This window comes from Myripristis murdjan, chromosome 3 (genome assembly GCF_902150065.1).
Source record: "Myripristis murdjan chromosome 3, fMyrMur1.1, whole genome shotgun sequence".
Classification (NCBI taxonomy): domain Eukaryota; kingdom Metazoa; phylum Chordata; class Actinopteri; order Holocentriformes; family Holocentridae; genus Myripristis; species Myripristis murdjan.
The window spans coordinates 42,374,423-42,399,840 of record NC_043982.1 but is presented as its reverse complement, the minus strand read 5'-3'; the positions used below and the strand labels follow the sequence as shown (position 1 = coordinate 42,399,840).

Here is a 25,418-nt window from a genome sequence, read left to right as displayed (position 1 = left end):
TTTATAAAAACAATCCAAATAAGTATTATTAACACCAGTTGCAGCTTTATAATAACCATCTAACCAATGTTTATGGAAGTTTTACAATCCAGTTATTACCCATTAACCAAACATCTATGTAATGTTTGTAGATGTTTTGTTCAAATTCTTACAATTATTTAAAGGTTTACAAATCATTTGGTAATCATTCACAAATACTAAATACAGTGTCTGTATATTGCATACTATGTAGCACATCAACATTATTTATAATCATTCCATTGCTGGCTTAATGTAAAACTGTAAAAAATGAAGTTTAATTAACTATTAATTTACCATTTATTGATGTTGTTTATTGCAAAGTGCTGGCAGATGTTTTGGCTCAGCGTTGTGAAAGTTTACATCTCTCTATTAATTAGACGCCGCTCAGGCTCATAATGGTGGAGTGTCTGACACTTGACTGACTGGCCTGAAATTGTCATTGGAAAAAAAAAAAAAAATATTATAGCTATACCAACCAGTGTGCAAACATATGCAAATCAGGGCACAGTGAGCGTTTGAAACTAAGTATCAACCGTGTGTGACGCCCTAATTCACACAAACTTTGAGCCGAGCTCCGGATATCAAGGCCGCCGTCGTCGCTAACGCGTGACGCACAGATCCCAAACAGGACTGATCAGTGTTTTAATTCACAAAGCGGCACAAATCATCGCCCAGCAACATTTATCGGCCTTTATGAGAGCAAATCATCCCATGTTGGAGGAGTAAAACAGGATTCCTCATTATGAACAACAGAGTTAAGAGCTCTTAGTGACGCTCTGCACGCCGTGGCCACATAACGAGGCTGTCTTCCTTAATGAGTGACAGGTCGGGTTTCAGACACAATCAGCGTGTTGGCGGCTGACGAGGGGCGAGCCGAGCGCCGCCAGGTTCCTCCGAGATGCTTGTGGAGTCACCGCGGTGCTTTTCTCTGACGCCTTTCGGTCGCCGTCACCTTCTGAGAGACCGTAATTCTAGTTGACTTGGAAGATGTGACATTTCCGCCCTCGTGTGAATATGAATATGTCATGTGGAAATGTGACGTGGCTCATAAACGTGTCTGCAGAATGATGAGGAATGTGTTTTCCGGTCCGGCGTGGCCCGGCGTCCTGCGCTCATTTAAAATATTTATCATAATGAATCAGAAGCCCAGCTGCTCTGGTTCAAGTGAGGGGAAACCAGCGGATTGGACGCGTTCCAGTTCAAACGCTGCAAACGGAGAAAAATACAATTAATATTTCAGGAAATCCTTAGCGCAGCAGCCAGTCAGGACCGAGTCCAGTTGCGATGTGTTTTGTGAAACCGACTGGAAAAAGTGTTTGTTCAAAAACATGACAAACGAGAAGAAAAACTCCCAGGTGGACGGCGCCGACTGGAGTGCGGATCGAGACACATATTTTTTTAAATTTTTTTTTAAATTTTTATTTTAATTTTTATTTTTATTTTTATCCGAACACGACCCGAGTCCCAGATTTTGCTCGTCCTCCATCGCTTGTTCACATTTACCTCCTGAGCCTATGTGCTGCCTTCGGTGTCATCACGTAAACTCCAGCACTGTACAGACAGCAGGTCCGTCATTTTTCTCTAAAATAACGCCAACCCGACCCGAACCTGAACATAATTTCTAAATTTTTGTCCAAACCCAGCCTGGCGGGTATTCACACTCCAGTGCCGACCCTTTGCTCCCTTTTCTTCTTCTGTAACCATAAAATATACAATATAGAGATGAAGAAGGGGAATCCACAACTATAAAGTCCAAGAAAAAAAACTGTCAAGTTGTTTTACATTTTCTTTCTTTCTTTCTTTCTTTCCTTCTTTCTTTCTTGTTTTTCTTTTCTTCCCTTCATACAGCTCGTCATTTACACGTCTGCCTCAGTCTCTGTTTAATGTGATGCTTGTTTCCCACTGCATGTGATGTCATGTAACGTCTATTTGTGTTAAATCACTTGTTATGTATTTGTATTGCCTCACAATAATAATAATAAATAAATAAATAAATAAATAAAAACATGACAATTTTCAGTTTAGCCACTAAAAAAAATCACTGTATAACAATGTCTTGATTGATCATTTTTGATAAGATATGCACATAACTGGAGGAGACTTTTAATTTCTATAATAAGCGACCTTTACAGAAATAATTCAGCATTGTTGCAGTGCAGTCGCAGGTCATGGTAGAAATGGGATTTTGGAGCGGCGCAGTCCACAATCCAATATCCTTTCCACTTAAGTTAAAAATAAGAGCCATTTGTGGACGCGTTTCTGCAGAAATTCAATTTTCATCAGACTGATGGGTAATTAAAGTCATGTTTCACACCAATGAAACGGGACAGCCAATACCGGCACAAGTCAAAGGGCGCAGGAGGGGGTGCGAAAGGGTCTGAGACGTAATCAGGACGCCGCTTGTTCGGAAAGGTGAGACCTGCGGTGAAAATGGGAGCAAATTGCTCACGCTCGACAAGGCCTTTCACAGCAGCCTCGCGCGGGAGCCGCCGCACAAAAGAAGCCGAGCCGGTGAAACCGATTAGAGCCACCAAATAAAAAAGAGTTTATTTATCACGGCTGCAGCCTCTGCCACTGTATGTCAGAGGCAGCGGGTTCCCAAAAGGTATTGATTTTGGAGGTGCTGATGAACTGCTGGCCTGAGATGACTGGCCTGCCGGGCTCGCTCCGTGTGTCAGGAGACAAAGAGCCACTGGAGCTCGCACGCTGGCTGGAACTCACAGCGAGGCGGATAAACACGCACCAATCAATCGCTGTGCCGGGACTTTGATTATGGTTCTCCTCATCCTGAAACCCTGCCAGGGCATCGATCTCCGCTAAACAGGGACATCAGCGCTGTCGGCCAAACAAGGCAGAGCGTAAATAACGGGGCGTCTTTCTCAGAGATGCACGCGGACGCAGCGGCGGCCGTCACACACGTTTTCTTCATGCGCGCCTTCTGCTTCAGGACTTCCACTTCCTCCCCGTGTTTTCCAGTGATGGGAAAACTCCTGTGACGCGCCATGGCTCTCATGGCTGCTTTATTCTTTATTTGGATCGCCATTCGCTTCCATGAAGTCGTCGCTAATCTTCCAGGGGTCGCACGCAAAAACAGCCACGATTAAAACAAATATATATACAAATATAGACAAATAATGAAAATCACTCTGTATCAATGACACAAAAAGACAAAAAACAAGGATCAGTAAATAAATCAGTAAATAAAATAACTCCACATATGAAACAAAAATAGTAACCCACAGTGAAAACAAACAAACAAAAAAAAAGAGTCAGATACGCAACAACAAAAAGCAAAACCTAAAGAAAAAAAAATTGGAGCGAAAAAAAAACAAAACAAAAACAATAATAACTACAAGAATTTGATCAGTTTCTGTTTCAGTAACATCCTCTGAGCTGCAGGAACAGAGAAAACTAACCTGCAAACGTCACGAGAGCTTAAAGGCAGTAAGAGAAGGATTAAAAAAAACAAAACAAAAAAAACAAACAAAGTATAGACTCATACAAAAATAAAACCTCTCCATCATGACTTGTGAGCCACTAGCAGTGTGTGTTGGTGTGTGTGTGTGTGTGTGTGTGTTGGTGTGTGTGTCTGTAGAGACGCTGCCCTCTGCCTGAATTTTCTTGTTTTGCTGAGCTCGGGACTCTTTGGGCAGCAGGTGTGTTGCTCCCAGCCAATCACAGCGCAGCACGGTGCACCACATCCAATAGGAAGCTATGAAAAACACGGATCATGAAAAAAAGGAAACCTAGCGAGGAGAAACGCCGAGCGTACGAAGCTCGTTCCACAGCGAGAGTGAATCTGGGTTTGAGCTTTCACCTGCTGGTGAGCGCCGAGGAAGAGGAGGAGGAGGAAGAGCGACACGGTGCTGGCCTGTTTTTTTTCCTAGGATGGCGACATGGACGGTTAAGTCATTCCGTCACCATCCTAGGAAACAAAAACCCGCTGCTGCTGGTTGGCTTCTTTATGGACCGTTAAGTCATTCCGTCACCATCCTAAGAAACAAAAACCCGCTGCTGCTGGTTTGCTTCTTTATGGACCGTTAAGTCATTCCTTTACCATCCTAGGAAACAAAAACCTGCTGCTGCTGGTTTGCTTCTTTATGGACAGTTAAGTCGTTCCCTCACCATCCCAGGAAACAAAAACCCGCTGCTGCTGGTTTGCTTCTTTATGGACGGTTAAGTCGTTCCGTCACCATCCTAGGAAACAAAAAAACGCTGCTACTGGTTGGCTTCTTCATGGACGGTTAAGTCGTTCCGTCACCATCCTAGGAAACAAAAACCCGCTGCTGCTGGTTTGCTTCTTCATAGACGGTTAAGTCATTCCTTCACCATCCTAGGAAACAACAACCCGCTGCTGCTGGTTTGCTTCTTTATGGACGGTCAAGTCATTCCTTCACCATCCTAGGAAACAAAAACCCTCTGCTGCTGTTTGGCTTCTTCATTCTTATTCATGCTGCCTTTAAGACAGAAACCTCCAAACATCATCCCTCAAAGTTGTTTGACAAAGGTTTTAGCAAACTGGAGCGCTTTTTATTCGAACGGCCCTGATTAACAGCAAGAGCAGATTCACATGTTTTCACCACCTGCTGCGAGTGTGTGTGTGTGTGTGTGTGTGTGTGTGTGTGTGTGTGTGTGTGTGTGTGTGTTGCGTACGAAAACAAAAGTGTGTCACCGAGTCCTGTTAGAAAACACCCTCGCAAAGTGATTTGCAACATAAATTATGCTGTTTCTTTTACGTTTTCTTTTATTTATTTTTTTTCTCGGAGAGATGAAAAGCCTTATTTTAGACCAACTGTTTTTTCAACGGATTTTTTTTTTTCTTCTCCAAAAGCATGTTTGAGAAATTGCATCTGTCATTTTGAATAAATTATGTTTCATCAAGGCAGCAACTGCTTAAGACGGCTCCCCTGGCTCTTGACTTAATTGGCACACAATTATTGCTGCTGTTATTATTGATATCTTTTCCAAGCAATTTCTAACAAATGGCTTTTCCTCACTCGCAGTTAATTGCAGCGACCCATTTGATGCTGCTAACCCGTGCCGTGTGGCAGCGTGGAGCTTCTTGAGCTCATTCATTCTCCTCTGCGGAGCGCGTATGAAAACATCATCCGGTGTGTCTACAGCCATCAAACAGATCCCCATTCAGCCTCGCCGTCGCCCGCGCGCTCGTCTTCACATTCCCTATTAGGAGCGGATTAATGGGGGGAGTGCGGCGCGGGAGCCTCGAGGGGCGGGTGCGTTTGTTTTCTAAGTGGTGGCGAGTATCAGTTTTTCATTCTTAACGATGTCCCTTTGCTCTCTGGTGTGATCCCGCTCCATCAAAGGACGCCCCGCCATCGCCGCCGAGCAAAGAGCCATTAGGAGAGAGGGAGGCGAAACCGAGGAGAGAGAGAGAGGGAGAGGAACAAAGAGACAGAATTTGAAAGTTATGTAACACAATATTGTGGGTGGAGAGAGCGGCAAATAAAAACGCCGACCAACATAAACTAGCAAATAAAATCCCAACTTTACTTTTGCACATTTTTTTTGTGCTTTTTTTCCCCTGCATGTCTGTCTCCTCGTCGCTGCGGCACTCCTTTCCTCCGGCTTTTGTTTGCAGCTTTGAGGAACGTGCACATTATTTACTGTAACGCCGGTGAACGCTGTAACAGACGTGACAGTGAGAAGGCCCGATGTAAACAAGGCGAAGTCCTCTCCGACTGAGCGTGAGGGAGCAGAGGAGGCGAGGTGCGCCGCCTTGTTTGTTACCGAACACACACTCTCTCTCTCTCTCTCTCACCTTGCAGCCTCGCCACCGAGCCTTTGATCCCTCTTCCTCGCTCGCTGATTCATTCAAACGGAAGCTGCCAAAAACACCTCGGGGGCAAACGACAGCCCCGCTTGATGCGCGTCGTGTGAACTCGACGCGTTTACAACCGCTGTCAGCGAGCGTCGAGCGCCGGGCGAGGGAGCGCCGCTGCGATGATGCACGGGGAGGAACAATGACTGCATCACGCTCGTTTTAACTAATCTCTCTCTCTCTCTCTCTCTCTGACCCTGTGAGAGCTCGCCGTTCTCCTAAATGCTTTTGTTGCCGTCTTTATCTGCGCCTCACCTGCCGTTTCATCACCATCCTTTGCTGCCTCCCTTCAAAAAATCTGTTTGGACCCTCTGAGGGTTTCTGTATCTCTCTGTATCTTCTCACCTTCCCTATCTTTTTCACCATTTCCTATCCAATCCTTTAATCTCACACCCTTTCCTCTTTCCTCCACTCTCATTCACCCTCCTGTTTCCCACTCATTTACAGCTTCCTCTCTCTCTCTCTCTCCGTCTGTCTGTCTCTCAGACAGGCGGTGCCCCGTGTGAGAGACAGAGCCTTGTCTTTGCCGAGGGCTTGATGGATGAGCTCATAACTGCTTTAAGCGCTCACGTGGGTGCGCAGGAAGAAGATGTATCACCCATCAGGCGGCTCATCTGAGTCCAGCGCAGAGGGCGGCGGGCGGCGGGCGCACGATAAAATACAGCGCCTTTAGCAAATTCAAAAAGTGGGAAGTGGAACGGTGTATATCACCTATCCCTGGTCTTAGTCTGTCCCGGCCGGCGTGGCTGCCCCTCCCGCCCCTCCTCTCTCTCTCTCTCCCTCTCCCCTCCTGACCTGCCAGTTGGAAACACCGAGGATGAGCAATCGATTGCTCTTTGATCGCTCTTCCTCTCCTGCTGCTTTTTCTCCACAGAACTACCGCAGAAGCTTATTTCCCCCTCTTGTGATCTGTCTTCTGCACCACTGCATGAGACCTGTTCCCATACCGACACCAATATTGAGTCTCTGCACCGATCCGATGCCACGTAATTTAGGATTAAACTTCAGGCGTCATTTTTTTTTTTTTTTTTTATGTTCCCGCCAAGCAGAGGTGGAGGTAGCTACTCGCATTTTCCCACGTTACTGTAATTGAGTAGCTTTTTTGTGTCTTTGTACTTTTTGGAGTATTTTGTTTTTAAGTCTGTATTTTTTCCTTTACTTCAGTGCATTTTTAGCTGGAGTTTTGTCCTTCACTACTTTTTTTAAAATCAGATCCATTACTGAGAGCAAATGATCAAGGACAGACTGTGGAACCTTCCACAATAAAAGCTCAGTCAGCAAAGATGAAAAAAGGAAGCTGCTTCTGCTTTGTTGGCTCTACGTTTTTGTCATTTTCCAAATTTCACAATAAAAGCTGCACCATGAAAACCTGCAGCGAGGACCATTTAGACTCAACTAGGAAAAAATGTGGAATAAGAGTGGGCAATGAGAGCCATGCAGACTCAACCATCATATGATGTGCTAATTCCACATGTGTTAGTTGAGTCTACAGGGTCCTCACTTCAGTTGAGTGTAATGCCCCTTTAAAAGCATGTAGTGTGCAGTGTGTTCTCTCCTCCTTTTCTAACTGCATGGAAAAGATCCCAGCTAACACAGTTACTGTTTGGAAAAAGGAGCTCAGTCACTTTTACTGCCAGGACATTTGAAATGAGACACTTTGGACTTTTACTGCAGGAGATTTTTACTGCACGACTTCTACTTCTACTGCAGTCACATACCAGCAGAGGAACAGTACTTCTACTTCTACTGCAGTCACATACCAGCAGAGGAACAGTACTTCTACTTCTACTGCAGTCACATACCAGCAGAGGAACAGTACTTCTACTTCTACTGCAGTCACATACCAGCAGAGGAACAGTACTTCTACTTCTACTGCAGTCACATAACAGCAGAGGAACAGTACTTCTACTTCTACTGCAGTCACATACCAGCAGAGGAACAGTACTTCTACTTCTACTGCAGTCACATACCAGCAGAGGAACAGTACTTCTACTTCTACTGCAGTCACATACCAGCAGAGGAACAGTACTTCTACTTCTACTGCAGTAAAACACCAGCAGAGGAACAGTACTTCTACTTCTACTGCAGTCACATACCAGCAGAGGAAAAGTACTTCTACTTCTACTGCAGTCACATACCAGCAGAGGAACAGTACTTCTACTTCTACTGGAGGAGCAGATTGTAGTACTCTTTCCACCACTGCTGCTTTCTCTCTCTCTCTCTCTCTCTCTCTCTCTCTCTCTCTCTCTCTCTCTCTTGCTCAGCTCGCTCGTTTTTTAATCCCACATGCCTGTGTTCGTTCTGATCACAGGTGAAAATAATCCCGACATGCTTTTGAGTTTTTCCTGCAAGCCGTCAGCCTGCAGCTCTAACACGCGAGAAACACAACACAACACAAACTGTAAAAAATGTCAGATGGAGGGGTTAAAACAGGTTTCACTGTGGTAAAAAATGACGAGTAAAGCGGCCTTCGCTGTTTCTGAAGTCAGTGGACAGCAGACGAGTAATTTGTCCACTAATTTTCACACAGGAGTGTCCCAGCAGTCATAAGGCAGCATGCAGGGCTTTGGATTCAGTCTTATCACATCCATACAGAGTTAACAGTGCTCAGCTTCTCCTGCAGGTTCAGGTACCAGAAAAAATAGTATAGAAACATCTGCACCAATGAATGAACTGATCACTGTCCTTCCTCTCTCTCTCTCTCTCTCCACAGTTCTTCATCCTCCTCCTCCTCATCTTCTTCCTGGAGATTCTGTCCATCATGCTGTTCTTCATCTACCAAGACGAGGTAAGACTTGCTGATTGAGCTCATTGTTATCCTGTGACACGATGTCAGCGGAGGTGCAGGGTTGGTGTGAGGTCGATGTGAGGTGTTACAACTTTATGCTTCCAGGAAAAGAAGGAGAGAGAGAAAAAAAAAACATCTTTAATGAAATTGTCTGAGAATCGATTTAGATGTTTCATTTTGGGTTGCTGCACGCGTCGCTGTGGGGAGAAGTCTCTGAGCTGCCGAGGGGGGAAAAAATTCATACTGTCACACTTTCCTTTCCTTGTTCATAAATTTCAATTTATCTCAGCTCATCCATTTTTCCCCCTGTAAATAAACAAGTCAAGCAAGAGTAAAAAAAAAAAACAAAAAAAAAAAACGATGAGGCATTCCTTTTCTAATATGAATATGTAATGCCTGCACATTTTCTGCTAAGGTATTAATAATGCATTCAAGGGCCATGCCAAATTCCATCAATCTTAATCTCAATTACATCACAGAGGGCTGGGTGTTGCATTTGTTTTGGGAACTTCCAACAATAGACGCAATATCCTCGAAGTTATGCAGCATCGCGAGTACAGGGCCCTGAAGATTCATGTGACAGCTCGACAATGTCTCTCTCTCTCTCTCTCTCTCTGTCCATAAGCACCTGGCAAATGCGCCGTAATGAATCTCAGCTTGACAATGTTGAACAATCTTCTTTGTCCAGAAAAACCTGAAAAAACCAACACGGCGTCATAAATCTCTCCTATTCAAATAACGACAAACTGGAGCGCTAGAGAGGCTTTGGGACGGTAGCCGGGCGCCCTGGGAATTCAGCCGCCGAGCTTAATGATGCTGTCACTGTTTTGGAGTGACGCTGCTCACTTTTTGATCGTTCAGACGTTGTTGACTCCAAAAAGTAACTCTAGGCCCTCAAAATCTTGAATCTTGAAGATCAGTAATTATTTAAGGATCAGGAAGTTCCCGCAAAAACTGACCAAGTTGGTGATTAAATGGTGAGCTCATTTTTTTTTTTCTTGAAAGTAGCTCAAAAACAGCCGCTTAAACCTTTAACCTCTCGTTTCTGGGTGTCTTGTTTCGGAGCGTTTAATGAGGCTGTAATCATCCCAGAAGCCACAGCGGGTCATTTTACCAGTGATCTAACACCACCAAGCTGCCACAGTCAGAGGACTGCAGGGACCAACCCATCGTCACGCATGAATACAAATGGCCTGTTCGGAGCCGAAAGAGCCTCAAGTTTGCACTGCAGTTATGAAAAGTGTGGAGGTATCAAAGCGAAGGCGTCTATTATTGTGTTTTATTTATTTTGCATCGTAAATACCAATAAATTTCAAAGCAAAACGGCGACTGCTTACAGTGTGGCTGCTTGAAGGTTAAAGGCAGAATGAGCAGGATTTTTTTGGTTGCGGTTTTGTAAACACAATACTAAGCTAACCGCTGGCAATGAGTTTTCATTTCCTAGGATGGCGAGGGAATGAAATGACTGCCCTAAATCACAGGGCAGCGTGGCTCAGGAGGGAGCGTGTCCAGGTGTCCTTGAGCAAGACGCTGAACCCCTAACCGCTCCTGATGGGCAGCTTGGCACCTTGCATGGCAGCCTCTGTCGTCAGTGTGTGTGTGTGTGTGTGTGTGTGTGTGTGTGTGTGAACGGGTGAATGTGAGATAAACACTGTGAAGTGTTTTGAATGCCAGGTGGAGTAGAAACGCGCTGTAGGAATGCACTCCAGTTAATGCAGTCCATTTAAAATGTAATGTTGGCATCCTAGGAAAAAAAAATGGCCTTCTAGCACCTCCGTCCTACAGAAAACAGGCCAATAGCGTGTCGTTCTTCATCCTCCTCCTCTTCCTCAGCGCTCGCCAGCAGGTGAAAACCAACCCCAGATTCACTGTCACTGTGGAACGAGCTTTGTCCGCTCGGTGTTTTGCTTTTTTTGCTTTTTTATGCATCCACGATTTTCGTAGCTTCCTATTGGATGTCGTGCTATCGATCTGGCACCGTGCTGCGCTGTGATTGGCTGGGAGCTGCACACCTGCTGCCCAAAGGCTGACGCCCAGAAGAGTCAAGCGCTCAGCAAAAACAAGAAAATCCAGGCAGAGGGCAGGGACAGTGGTCATGATGGAGTGGGATTATTTTTGTATGAGTCTATACATTGTTTTTTGTTTGTTTGTTTGTTTGTTTGTTGTTTTTCTTTAGGAAAATCCTTCTCATTCTGCCGTCATCATTTGATAAAAGAGACAACATGTTGATGCTGATCGATACATGAGGGAGAAATTGTTTTCATGCACCCTGATACTGATGGAAAAAATACTGTAGGTGTTGTAATTCACCTCAGTATGTGCTGTGTGTTTGATGGGTACAGTGCAGCGCCCCCTAGAGGCGCCTGATGTCACGTGACGCCGCATCTCAAACCGAAAACAAACGTTTCTCACTGAGACGGGAGGGCATCAAGTCATGTTTCAGTCAGACGTGAAGGTGAAATGCTGCCTCCTGAGGCGCCTCGGCTTTCCGGAGGAGGAGCTGCACCTGCACCCTACGCTGGGCAGGATATCCCACAATCCTTTGTGTTCCACTGACAGCTATGCCACAATGCACCAAACTGTCAACACTGTCTAACGTTTATTGCAGACTGACTGGATGCATCAGCATGATCAGCTGTTATGTGCAGACTGATTCTGATTTCTCTAGTTTCCATTTGGGTTTTTCCTTATTTATTATTTATCTCGTACAGAATAAAAAAAAGAGAGAGAAAAGGACAGACCAGGTGTCAGTAATGGAGCAGTAATGACCAGTGGTATCTGACAGCCGCTGTCAAATGTGGTATCTTAGCAACAGCATGACGTGCGCTGCCTTGGTAGTCCGTCTAAAACCAGAGTCCCTCTGAGATTCCCCCGTGTGGAAACACTTCTGTGGCGGAGAAACCTGAAAGTGGAAAGTCCTCAACACTGAGATGGTTAGTTTTATTATGAACCTTTGCAAAGGAGTCAGCACAAGCCTTCAGTGCGTTTACAGAAAACAGGACATACACATGCAGAGGCGAATCGGACAGTGACCAGATAGTTTTTAATATTTCCAGAATTCCCCTGGTTGGGATCAATAAAGTATATCTATCTATCTATCTATCTATCTATCTATCTATCTAATATTTTGACATTAGATACAAAACTAGACAGGAGCTGAAACGTAGACAGAGCCCCGGCTGAGCTCTTCAGGTTATCAGAGCACAAAGTCACAGGGAATTTTCCATTGCTTTTTATCATAACCATCATTCATAAATAGCAAATTGACAGTTAATTAAACTTTAGTTATTATTTAATTAATTATTTTGCTGTTAACAGACAACGAGATGATGATGTTAATGATGTTTACTATTTATTACTAAAACTATAATTTATGCTGTTTTATCACCTGAAGTGGCACAAAATGGAAATATTCAAGTCAAGTGGCGTCAAAACTGGACTGAAGTTACTGTGTTTGTGTAAATGAACTTAGTTACTCTCTGCCTGTGTGTGTGTGTGTGTGTGTGTGTGACCTCTTTTATTAGACTTTGCTTGTGTGAGCAGAGCCAAATATCACATCTCTACCTTTTTAACACTGCTTAGTTATCTTGTGTGTATGTGAATAGCCTTACACTGCAAAAACTCAAAATCTTACCAAGATTATTTGTCTTATTTCAAGTCAAAAATGTCTTATTACTAGTCAAAATATCTCATTACACTTAAAATAAGACATGATCACCTCAGAAGTAACTTGTTTTTAGACAGTTGTCTCTTGTTTCAAGTGAAAATTTGCTTGAAACAAGTGAAAATTTGCTTGTTTCATTGGCAAAATTTGTTTCTTGTTTCTAGCTAATTTTACTTATTTCAAGTGAATTTTCACTTTTTCCACTGGCAAATTTTGCCAATGAAACAAGCAAATTTTCACTTGTTTCAGGTAAATTTTCACTTGAAACAAGTGAAAATTGTCTAAAAACAAGTTACTTCTGAGGTGATCATGTCTTATTTTAAGTGTAATGAGATATTTTGACTAGAAATAAGACATTTTTGACTTGAAATAAGACAAATAATCTTGGTAAGATTTTGCGTTTTTGCAGTGTAAGCATTATTAATTATCAATTCCTTGTTTGTTAACAGTAAAATAAATATTAACTACAGTTTAATCACCCATCAATTCACCATTTGTTAATGACAGTTATCATAAAGCATATATGTTAAACTCGGTCAGCCCGCTCAGGTAGAGGCTCAGGTATAATGTGATCCACTCAGGTTTTCACATGACCTCTACGTCCTGTAACACAGAGCATCTTAAACAGTGACATCATCCTGCTCTAGTGGCTGAAAATTCAAATTTCAGCCAATCAAACCGTCACAAATCTTTAAACGTCCTCTCTCGTCCACCTGTCCCTTCAAAATAAAAGTGTGTTTCTCTGCCAAACTGAGATCCTGCTGGTTTGCACTTGTCAACGATTCATTTCATGGGGTCTTCAACATCACCCCCGGCCCCCTTCATGGGCACCGTCCACACACACACACACACACACACACACACAGAGTCTGAAAACATGCTATTATCAGGACTGGGTATAGAAATCCAGTCCTTTTATGGTGCCTTAAATGAGTCTGTGGTTACAGACAAAGGGAAGCGTTGTTCGATCCCGTGTTTGTGTCGGCGTGTCGGTCGCAGCACGCCGCCTCCACGCGCCGCTCACCTGCTGACGTGAAAAATGGAAGACGTGAGCCGTGTTTCTGGGGCCAATTTACAAAACCCACTGGATGGAGATATATAAGAGGAGCGGCACAACAACAAATGGGTGTGTGTGTGTGTGTGTGTGAAATACTAGTAATAGACTAGTATGTTCTCTCAGATAATTTCAGTTGACAATTATACTCACGGTTCCGGTGTGGCACGCTGCTGGGGCCGTCGCCTCGCCAGGCAGCGAGGCAGCGTGCGGCCGCCTCGTGTTTGTGTTTGGGACGCGGCCGAGGCGACGCGGAGGCTCGGCGCTCCAAGATAAATCATCCTGTAATCTTTCAGCCTCCGTCGCTGCATTATTCATGTGGACGGACAGGGACCGCCCCCCCCCCCCCCCGAGGCTCGGCCCAACGCCACCCCTGATTGTGACGCCTTTGTATGTTTTGGTAAATAACACTCCACTTTAATTGTTATTCAGGGTCTGGCTTTCTTTTCCTCCCCCCGGCCTCCTTCTCCACCACTTTTTTGTTTTATTGACTGCTGGCTCTTATTGACCGCCGCCACCACCACTGTTTCTCGGTCACTGTGTGTGCCATATAATTTTCGAGCCTTGCTTTATTAACCTGACCCCTTTTCCTTTGTTTGTTTTTATATTGCTTTTTAAGTAGGTTTTTATAGCATGGTTGTTTCACACTGTACATCACTCTTTTCAATCAAAATCCTATTTCATGTTAAGTGTCTTGAATGGCGACAAACAACTAAAATGTCGTATCATTTTCTACTCTTTCTGTCTGCTGTCTACCACAGTATTTAGCCCCATATGTAGTTTATACTGGCTTTTATCTCTTTGTTTTTGTAATTCGGGTATAGATATACTATTGCCCAAGGTGTTATATTTCCGTCGCAGTTTGTCTTTTGTTGTATAATCCAACGAGCGTTTCTGGGTTGGCACGGTCCTCTGGGCTTTCAGCCAATCGGCACCGTTCTGTTTAGCCTTTAATGACTGTTGTCTTTTGTCACGCCTCACCTTTCTCTTTGAATCTGTGTTCCCATGATGTTCGCCGCACCCATTATTCAGCTTCTGAATAATTCAGCTTCATCTCCCCAGGAGGCGATTAGCAATGGACCGGCGTAAAAGTTAGGAATAGATATTCTAGATATACTGTTGGGCTGGAGTGCCGAGGGAAATCACTCAGAGTGAAGAATGGGTGGCTATTACCCGTGTTGCCATTGATATTTTTAAAACAGCAGGAGCCTCAGGAATCCTTGGCAAGTTTTATGCACTCCTGCAGACGGCTGAATGTGTGCGGTGCCGTCCATGTATTCATGCTTTCCTGCCAGAAACGGTGCGATAGACAGATAAAAAAGATTTTAAAAAAAAAGTGTTGTGCCGTTCAGGGTCATTATTAATAGGGAGCTGTGCTCTGTGTTGAATAAGTGATCTGATTAATCAAAAGTCGTGGGTGCGCTGCATGCAAACCAGCCGTGATTGTTACCTCGCCACGGCCGTTTAGCTTGAAAATTAGAACGGTAGTCTTGAATCTTAAAGCCGGGTGCAAAACACTTCATCGCGAACTCAGAACACTTAAAACCATTAAAGTCAAAAGGAAACTGCATCATGAGAGAGTCTCGCTTCTGTCATTTTTCTAGTTCAGGCTGGATCAGGGTCACAGGAAAAAAAAGGCCGCTCCGAAGTTTGCAAAAACAAAGAAGCTAAAAACTTGACTGTCCTAAGGCACACAGGGAGTTCGACTAAAACCCCATTATTTCACAGGCATTGGAAGTTAAAAGCACATGTAAAAAACACCAACTGGTTTGGACTAGCGCTCATTGGTACTTATTATCTGTATATACTGTTTATAAGTGTAAATTATGCTTCATATCTTGCTATCCACTTTGCTGCTGTAATACGTGAAATTTCCCCACCTTGGGACTAATAAAGGAATATTTTATCTTATCTTATCTTATCAGGGCGTGACTGAGCAAACACATCATGCATGTCGTCCTGCCTGATGAAAGTACAAGCACTGGAAGTAATATGCCATCTTAACAGCTGAATTAATACATTGCATTTTAATAATATTGACAGTAAGCTAATAAACGTGATGTTAGATTGGTGCTTTGGCACCGCTGACATGAATAAGACTTCAAAATCCAACATGAAACCACCAAACAGATTTAGCACATCAAAGCTGACATCAGTGAGATGACGAAAACAACGATAAAGCACAAAACAGTTCTCTGTTTACAGAAAAGCAGTACAGTCAGTGTCCTCGTTTAACCCTGTGCATGTCAAGGCATCAAACTTTAAAATCCCAAAAGTTTCCCTCTGCAATCATTTGTGTGAACCGGCCCGGCTCCAACCGCGATTGTTGAAAAAGAGGCTGCTCAGATGTTTGCAAAAGCTGAGAAAATGCAACGCGCAAAACCTGGAGATAATGACCGTAAACAGGCACGGCGGCCGGGCCGGGCCTGCGTGAAGCACGAGGACGACGAGGAGCAGAGAGTGCTGACTTGCATGGATTTCCTGCACCGTCACCAGATCTCAACCCCTGCCTGAACATCTCTGGGAACGTTTGAAAAGGGAAGAGCGGAAACACACTGTTAAAATCACAGTGCACGCTCTCTGGGATGCTCTCACTGAGCGCTGGAATAATGTGGGCTCTCAAACTCGGCAGAAACATGTCGAATCAATGCCAGACGGAGCGCAAGCTGTGATTAAGGCAAACAGTGGACACATCCCACACTGAGAAACTCTCATTCTTTAGTGAATGCCAACACAGTTTTTTTTCTGATTTATGTGAGTAAAAAAGAAAAAAATCTATAATCTTGTTGGAGAAAAATCATCTGAGCGTCTGTCATTGAGGGTTCTGGTAAAACGCCGACAGCGGCTGATTGTTGTGGTTTGCTCGGGCAAATTTTTGAGGACAATCGTTGTCAGCGTCAATTTCATATAGCGTCTGGAGCGGCGGTGGTTGTCTGCCTTCTCTTCAGCGCCTGCTCGCACCCCCACAGGCTGTAAATGCAGAATCCATTCAGTCAATCTGTTCACAACTTTACTCCCGGTCTGTTTTCAGAATCCATCTCAGTTCACTTCGCAAATCGATGATTACAGCTCAAGGTCAGCCAGTAATCTGCGCCGCGCTCTCCTCAGGACAGCCTCTTCCAGATTTTCCATTAGATCCCGAAGAACCTCCCTGTTGGATCACATCAGAGATCCCACCGGTCTAGACTAATTTAAAATGTTAATTACACTTTTGTTTTTGGACCAGTTAAGCAAAGCAGCATCACCACTAGTGTTGCAAAGGGGTGGAAAGTTTCCGAAGATTCCCATGGGAATTTTTGCTCTGGAATATTGGAAATTTTCAGAAGATTTTTGCTGTCACTTTTTTTTTCAATTTTTCCGAAAATTTCCGGGAAAATTCGGCTCGGGAATTTTGGGAATTTTCGTTTTTCTTGTCATCAATTTGAATGAGGTTTTTAAAAAGTTTCCATGGAAATTTAAGCTTGGGAATTTTGGAACTTTTAGTTTTTGTTGTTGTTAACTTAAGGTGAATGGGGCAAAAATAAACAATAATCAATTAAATGAATGTCAACATCAATATCACCATTTTGGAAATGGAAACCCTAATCTCCTGAACTCAGGACTCACCTCTAACCCAAAGGCCACAATGCCAGCATACTGTAAAATCATCATCCCCATACCCAAGCGTGTGAAATAAAACTTAAATATAAACAGTCAACTTTGCATTTTGGTGGAAACAAATATGTCGCATGATTCAATGCAAATTCAGCTGTGCACCATGATTCACATATGCAAATAATTTCGAGCACATTTGATCATCATCAATCAGTAGCCTATACTCCACTAGGCTACAGCACTTCCACTGAGACAGACGATCATCACATCAGCATCAGCATTCAATTTCCTGCATTTCTATGCATTTTAATGGGTAGTTTGAACCACTTCATATGCACACGTTAACAATAGTACTGCACACAGTCCTATGCCTGAATTAACACAGTTTGACTCAGCTAGGGAAAATTCCCGAAAATTCCCTGGAAATTCATTATAATGTAACATGTTTGCATGCATATCTGCTTATAACAAACCAAAATGTTTATTATGTATACATGTATATGACCGGGTGAATGCAGTGAATATAAATTCCCAAAAATTCCCGTTTATTCCCGTTAATTCCCGTTAATTTCCAAAAATTCCCATGGAAATTTTCCAACTTTGAAAATAAATTTCGGGAATTTTGCAACACTAATCACCACCACTCTCACTGTCACCTTTGTACCCCTGGGACACCTTAGTTATTATGTTCTTCTATTAGATTTTGCATGCATTTGTTTGTATTAGCTTTTATGTTGCACACTGTCAGAAACAGGGGTGCAACAGGAGTCCATTTCTGTCCTGCAAGGTGCACTCTACACAAATGACCCCCCTACAGGGCTAATTATTGAACCTCAAGGTGATCATGTGAACCTTTTTCAGAGCCAAAATATGTACACATATGTTCCCAAGCAGTAACACAGGTGCATATAAATGTTAAGGAACAATATCAGGAGACTGTTTGTTAGCCCAAATACAATGAATGAATGAATAAATAATTGAATGACTAACTATACATATTAATTAATACCTAAATAAATACATACATAGGTTAAATTATGAATTTTAACTTGTAGGCTGGGGTTGAGTAGCCTTGAAATTAAATGTTTTGTAGATTTGTGGATATGAAAAATAGGTGATAGAATTCTCCAGTCGATATTGTAGTTATAATATAGGAACGAGACTGTTCTCTGTAAGGTACAACAAATAAGTTCCCAGTGTCAAAGAGGACAAAAGCTGCACCTTAGAGGCCCCAGTGACAGGCCGCTGGACCCCTAAAGGTGCAACGATGTGCTTCATTTTCTGAGAGTGTATGTCTCATTTCAGGAGCGCCACCCGACGTGCCCTTATGGCGTTTATGTGGCTCCTTTTTTAAAGTTATTGTTTTTTTCTTCCCAATGCATATGCATATGTTTTGTATACTCCCTATATACTTTTGTATTATGCATTTTTTATTATTATGACCATTATGTGCATTAATAGTAAACTAAACTAAACTAGGAATGGTCCACCTAAAATGATGTTGGCCTTTTCAGGTTGTTTCATTTGCCTTAATGTCAGAGGAGGCCTGTTTTTAAACTCTCTATTTCAGAAGAAAACAGAGTAGGAGGAATATGTCTCATGACCCCTCAGTGGGTCCCGACCCCCAGGTTGAGAACCACTGGGTTAAAAGTGTCCCTAAAGTTTTCAGTTTAGTTTGCAGTCTGTCGTCCTGGTCACATGAAGGCCTGCATTTTAATGTCTGGTCCAAAATTAAAATGCATCGGCTGGGACGTGCTCCTGTTCACCTCCTCCGTCACCATGGCAACCTGCTGCAGGCCCTCCGGCGGTGAACGCCAGCCAGCGTCTGTCCTCTTATGCTAGCCTTCCAGCTGTGGCCGTCTCCGGCCGCAACTTGAACATAACGAGGCGGCGTGTGCATGTTGATGAGCGCCATGCCGGGCCTCCGCCGCCGCCTCGCGCTCCTCTTTTATTAAACGACCGACGAAAGCCACACCGACACAGCTGGAGGTGACTGCAAACGGCCCGCACATCCTCGCCGCGCCACAAATGGCCGCCATTTGTTTCACTTTGTGGGTTCCTAAGCAGGCTGAGAGAAATTCAATGGAGCCAATTTGACTCAAAGTGTCAAAGGGAGTAAAAAATAATAAGTCGGAGTCGGCGGAGTGACGCTGAAAACTGATGTATGGATGTTTTTTACAGCTACCTACAGTTTGTGTGGACTTTTACAGCCTCGGCCTTGTGGCTTTATTGCCACCTCAAGGGACGATTACCCAGCACACACACACACACACACACACACACACACACACACACACACACACACACACACACACACACACACACACGCACATACACACACTCAGTGGGAGAATAACAACAGACAATATTTAACAATACTGTGGTCAACCATTGAACTATTACTATTTGTATTAGTACTTGTAGTAATAGCAGTATTAATAATGGTAAAAGCACTAGTATAGCACTAGTACTAGTATAGTACCCAATTTGCCCTTGGGGGGTCAAAAAATATTTCTGATCCTGGTTCTGATTCTGATTCTTAGTTGTAGCAGTATTATTATTAGTAGTAGTAGTAGTAGTAGTATTGTTATTACCATCATCATTATTATTAGATTATTGTTTGAATTTTTAGTTAGATGGCACACTGTCAGTGCATATTGTAACAAGGTGCTTCGCAATCCAGGAGACAAAAAAAACAGGAAAATAATTTTTAAATGTACAATAATAATAATAATCTTTATTTATAGAGCACTTTTCAAAATCCACATTACAGTGCTTCACAAAGGCAGCAAAAAATAAAATAAAATAAATAAAAAAGCCATAAACTCATCAGGTTAAAAAAAAACAAAAAAAAAAAACCAAATTGTAGTGTAAAAACCAAAAGTTCAAAACTCAAGTAAAATCAGGAAAGTAAAGCACAGCTGTCCTTTCCCGTGTCCTCTCTGCATCCGCCTCGTTTGCCTCCACACCTTCGCCTGAGTCAGACGCATTAGCCCTGGTTGTCCTCTCCCTCTGTGCTCTCCACAGAGAACCCAGAGAACACGGAGGACCGGCGCTCCAGCTCGTTCCCCAGCTCTGTCCTGTTTCCTTGCAGGTCTTTTGTTAATTAGCACGGCCTTGTTCACACTGCAGGTGAATCAGATTAGATTCTAAAATCAGATCTGGTAACGACGTGGGCATCAGTAACTATGCGCTCTGGTGAAGCCGCGGTGACGTCCAGAAGCCTCCACACAAAGTTCCCTGTGTTTTGACGTTGTCGCTGTGTGTCCCGTTCTCCTCCAGAGGTGGTTTGGATCTGCATTTGGATTTGCAAAAATTGCATTTAATCTTTTTTCTTTTTTTTTTTTTGCTGTTCAGACTTCCTAAAATCAATCTGGATATGACAAAAACCAGATGTGGGCTGGCGGTCTGAACAAGGCCTTAGTCTCTCCTTGTTAGTATTTAAGCCCCGTGTCCAGTTCCTTCTTTGTCAGTTCATTGTTCTTTGTTTTGCCTGTTTGTTCCTTGTTCCTGAGTCCTGTTTACCTGAGCTCCAGTCACCTGCAACAGGTGTTCATCACTTCAGCCCTGCTCATTTCCCCTCTCCCACGTTTGGCTCCAGCTGTTCAGCTTCAAGTAACACCGACATCCGATCTCCAGGCGTTCTGGATGCAATCAAAAAAACATGAAAAACGAGTGTGTGTCAACTCTCTAAGAAATAACACTGGTGACATATTTTGACGGCAATTTACATGCAAAATCAAATTTTACAATATGTTTTATTTTAATGTCATGCAGGAAAAAGCAAAAATTTAGTGTCGAATTTTTAAGTAAATTGTTTGCAACTGCCAACGTGCGCCTTCATGGGTGCAAGTCAGGGTTAGGGTTGCCTTGGAGCTACAGCCTATTTTTTAACGGTACAAAATCTCTGTTGACACGAGTTTCAGGAACTTTCCTGGAGGAGCCGGCAGGGCTGTTGATCTTGACTGATTAGGCTTTGACTTCACAACACCAGCGTAAATATTCGCTGCCAGAGAGCCACCGAACAACAGCCTGCAAAAGCGAGCGGCCAAACAGTGCAAACTGCGAGCTGGACAAACAAACAGGTGCACGGTCTTATCAACATCTTGGGGAGAATAAAGCAGCTGCCTTGACCTGCTCTGCTGAATGCACCGTTGGAGGCTAATAGGTCTTGAATTGATCGCCGTGGCTTAAATAATGCGGTGGATGCTGAATATTGTTAACATTAAATGGGTCAATGCAGGTGATAGAACGCTGCAGAGGCCGGGTCATTCTCCTTCTTTATCTTCCGGGTTTTTCCCTTTAAGGTTATCCCTCTGGCTCATAACAAAGTCATTATGCAAGTATATCGATGTGGCTTTGGATCGATTATGTAAGTGAACCAAACATATCAACAATGTAAAGAGGGGCATTTGTCTTGAATGACTTAAAAGGCTTATTATATTACACTAGGAGGTTTTACAAAGCGGATGCATAAACGGTGGCCTCTCGGTTGGATGGCATTAGAGTTTATGGTTATTTATTGTGCGATGCGTATCGACGTTTGGTCACGAGCGCTCAGACGCGTTCGATACACATCTGACTGTGGAAGTAGCCAAGGAGACATCCGTCTATGAGGTATCTATCAGCTATGAACACGCTTTGATTTAATATCCAATCTAGTGCTCGTTTGGCACTCGCTCAGTGATATAGTGGAGTTTCACACAGTGATCTCAGAAAAGGTCATGAACGGGAAAAAAAGTTTGCATTTTGATGTTCATTAGCTATAATTAAAGGGGAAATCCACTCAAATATACTTTCAAACTGTTACGTATCATCGGCTCTATTGGTGCTCAGTGCATTTTGGGATAAAATGTTGGAATTTACCTTTTTTGGTGCATCCGCTTTCCCTCGACTTGCCTCATCTGTGTCCACTGGCGATTTCCCGCATTTCCCAGAATGCCTCTCGACATCCCTCAGGGAAGACGCCTGGCAGGATTTTCTCACCCAAGTCGGATGTTTCCAGCTTGGACCTCCTTTTCAGCTGAAAACGAGCTGAGCTGTAAAATGATTTCCTTTTCCTTCGAATATGTCCAATGTCACACTGACTGTTGTCGCTTTTGAGGCTCTGTTATGTGTTTCATGACTTGCCGAGGTTTATTCTGATGGCTCTGAAACTGCAATGAAAAAAGAAAGCATACTTGTCATACTTGGCTTAACATCCCAGCATCTTGTGGCTCTGTGGCATGAGGATAACTCAACATCTGCGCTTTGTACTTAAAAAAAAATGCAATAGTGCCTCAGAATATTTAATAATTTCATCACATGCACTTTCTCCTCACATTATATCACTCATTAACAAGTGACAAAAGGGCTCCAAAAGTCCATTCATATTTGCTATAAGGGCGAAAAAAAATGGATTCAATCAGAATCCAAAGAAGCCCACAGACAATTTCAGCTGTCGACTACATGTAGCTGTAGAGATTTAGCCTGCTTTTGTGATGCAAATCTCCATTTAGGCTTTTTGAATGTTCAGTGCAAACAGCAGCTCTATATAAAGCAGCTTGTGCTCTTTGATTGCGAGGGACTGACACTAAAACCCGACGTTATGCGGTTGATGTTGAAGATCGTTGAGGAATATCCTCCGCGTAAACTCCAGTGTTGTTGCACTGGAAATATTTCGCCGTGATGTCATATCATCAACATTTAGCCAGTTATCCGTGGAAATAAGACAAATACAGCCAACAAAATGGGTCTGGAAATGTTTCTCTTGCAGTTTTGGGTGGATTTTGCCTTCAAAGGGAGGGGGCAGATACGAGAGGCTGCCATTTGGGAACTGCCCTGCCATAGCTTCATCATCATATAAGCCTCAATTTTGCAGTACACCTGTAGTCTAGCTTGTCCTGGCTGGATCATTTGCGTCTACATGATGTTAGTTATTAGCTCAGTGCAGCGTGAGGTATTGCCTCTGCTGCCCAGTGACCTCAGCGGCTGATGGCTGAATGAGCTGCCTGTCACGAGGCAGCTATAGACGTGATTTCCTATCTGCTGGTGTGCTGGGACTCAGGTGCTCAAGGGGCAAGTCAAGGTGAGGTAATGCTGCTGTAAAAAGCAACTCAAGAGCAAGAATAAGAGAGTTATGGCGAGGTTGAAACCCCCCAAAGACAACCTTATCTACTCACCCAAAGGCCCTGAAGTCATTAAAATGAATCACTGGAGCCACTGGATCGAACATGGTCAGCGGCGAGTGCACACAAATATTTCTAATTTCTGCTGCAGCCGATGCTATTTCTAAGCCTACGGAAGCCTCATTGTGTGTACTACCCTTGTGCGGTTTCTTTTTTTTTTTCTTTTCCGAATCACCACGTGCCATCAGCCACGACGTCGTGCCGTATCGGATGTGACTCAAAGTGAGATCCAGGTTTGACAGGGGGAAGATGTCTCCTGGTAGCCTGGGCTGACATGCTCCATTTTTCTTGACAGCCCGGGTCTGTTTCTGTTGTCACTCCCACTGTAATGTCACTTTCTTCCCAGCCTGGCCCGATTCCACACTTGTTAGATTAAACGTGTAAAAACTGTCAACAAATTGGATCCGTGGTGCATTAGGGAAACAAGCGTAATCCATGGGTAAATATATTATTTCCAATGCAGGTTGTGCAAATCCACTCTGCACATCCAAATATACAATGAGGCAAACGAACCCCCCCCACCCCATCATCGCTGTCCTGGCGTCACCTGCCAAAACACTTTACTTAGTCAAAATGTCACTCCTCGAACGCAGCACGCCTGTCTGAATGCATTTCAAGCATGAGGGATTTTCATTTCATGTCGACTGGAGAAATGCAATTAGATAAACACCCCTGGCTAATCACATTACCAAAATGCACCTTCATCAGGGCAACGTTCAAAACGGGAGACAAATTGGGATGATCTTCAAACAGTCGCGACTTTGTTTCGGGGGGTCTCGGGCTATTACGTGACGTGAGAATCAAGGGTTTGCGCGCCGTAGATAACTGTTGAGGAAACGGAGAATAAGGGTATGATTTAAATTTTCAATCAGGCTGAGATGCCGCCGTCATGAACAAATAACAGAGAGGGAGAGAGAGAGTAAAGTAGCCTGGAGGACCATACGCTGGAACCGGTCATTATAAATACTCCTATGAATACATAAAAAAACTGTCTTTGAATAAGGATAATCACAGGCAAGCCACAAACGCGCTGCTCCAGTTCAGATCTTTCACCTCCTGGCAGGAGCGAGCGCCTGTGAACCGAGATAAGCGTTTAACCACGACCGGTGTGGGACTTCCAGTTGTTTTCCTGATTCGCTGTTTGACGTCTACGCCGGGTTCGACTCCATGATCCTCGTTAACCAAATGTCTATTTCAGCGTCTTCAGAAAGAGAGAGAGAGAGAGAGAGAGAGAGAGAGAGAGAGAGATCCAGGAGAATGTTATTTATAAATGAAGAAGTACGTGAAGGTATTGTGTTTGAAATCCGGCGAGGTCGGGCTGTGAATGTTCAGCGCTGTCAGATGTTGGCCTCGGGTGAAGGCGAAGCTGCAGAGAAGCTGAAAGTTGTGCGGGGAAAAGAGTCTTGGCAAAGCTTTGGTGCTGGAGCTTTGCCTCCCACAGGTGCACCAGGTGTGTGTGAGCTCGCTGCGCTGAGAACTGCTGGGGATAAACACAGTTCACCAAACGGCAGCGTGACGCTCATATCAAAATATATTTTTCTACAAGCATTTAAATGCAAGAAACCTGTCAGCGATACAGCATCACCAGTCTGACCTTTACAAATATCATCTTAATAATTAGAGTTATAGTTTTGTGTTTATTCATTTTAATTTACTGATGTTACAGTATTTTTTATTATTAATTTGCGGATCACCTTGTTCCTCAGTGAATTCATTTGATGTCTTTCAAAAACATGGGACAAAGGTATGGCGAAAGTAAACAAGAAATGACATGAAAATAATAAAGAAATGAATAAAAATTTACAAGAAAAAGAAAAATTTTATAGTCCCCCTGAAATCATTGATTAAACCCCTAAAAATCCGCCTCTTTTCATCAATATTATGTATTTTTTCCATGAAAAAACATCCCTTCATGCCTTAAAGCAGCTTACAAGTTAGTTATAACTCTACACCTCGCCCTCATTAAAAATGCACAAATTAATTAATACGCAAATAGTCCCCGCCCACAAAACAGCAGCTCATAATTTGTTTTGCATTTGATAATCTATTCATCAAAACAATAATTGTATCATAAATCTTAGTTACACTAATATTGTTCATGTGAAGAAGCAATTTGAAGCCGATGTGTCTTGATTTTCATCAGAGGGAGTCTTTAAAAATCATATGAATAATTATTAAAATTATATATCTAACGATCAGATCAGTGATACTGGGTCATGTTTCACAGGTAAAACGTGTCTTCTATGATTCACTCACAGCAATGAGTCAGTCTCATCCTGAGCACTTCAGTC

The 25,418-nt window shown here is 43.3% G+C and overlaps 1 protein-coding gene across 4 annotated transcripts in view; it reads left to right on the top strand.

Moving 5' to 3' along the window:
- The window catches only part of tspan4a (tetraspanin 4a), a 192,978-nt gene that overhangs the window by 125,726 nt on the left and 41,834 nt on the right, over window positions 1–25,418 (top strand). For all 4 annotated transcript variants that reach the window (XM_030079938.1, XM_030079946.1, XM_030079952.1 and 1 more), the window contains one exon: window positions 8,574–8,648. In XM_030079938.1, the coding sequence (XP_029935798.1) occupies window positions 8,574–8,648 (75 nt within the window). The remainder of the gene's footprint in view (window positions 1–8,573; window positions 8,649–25,418) is intronic.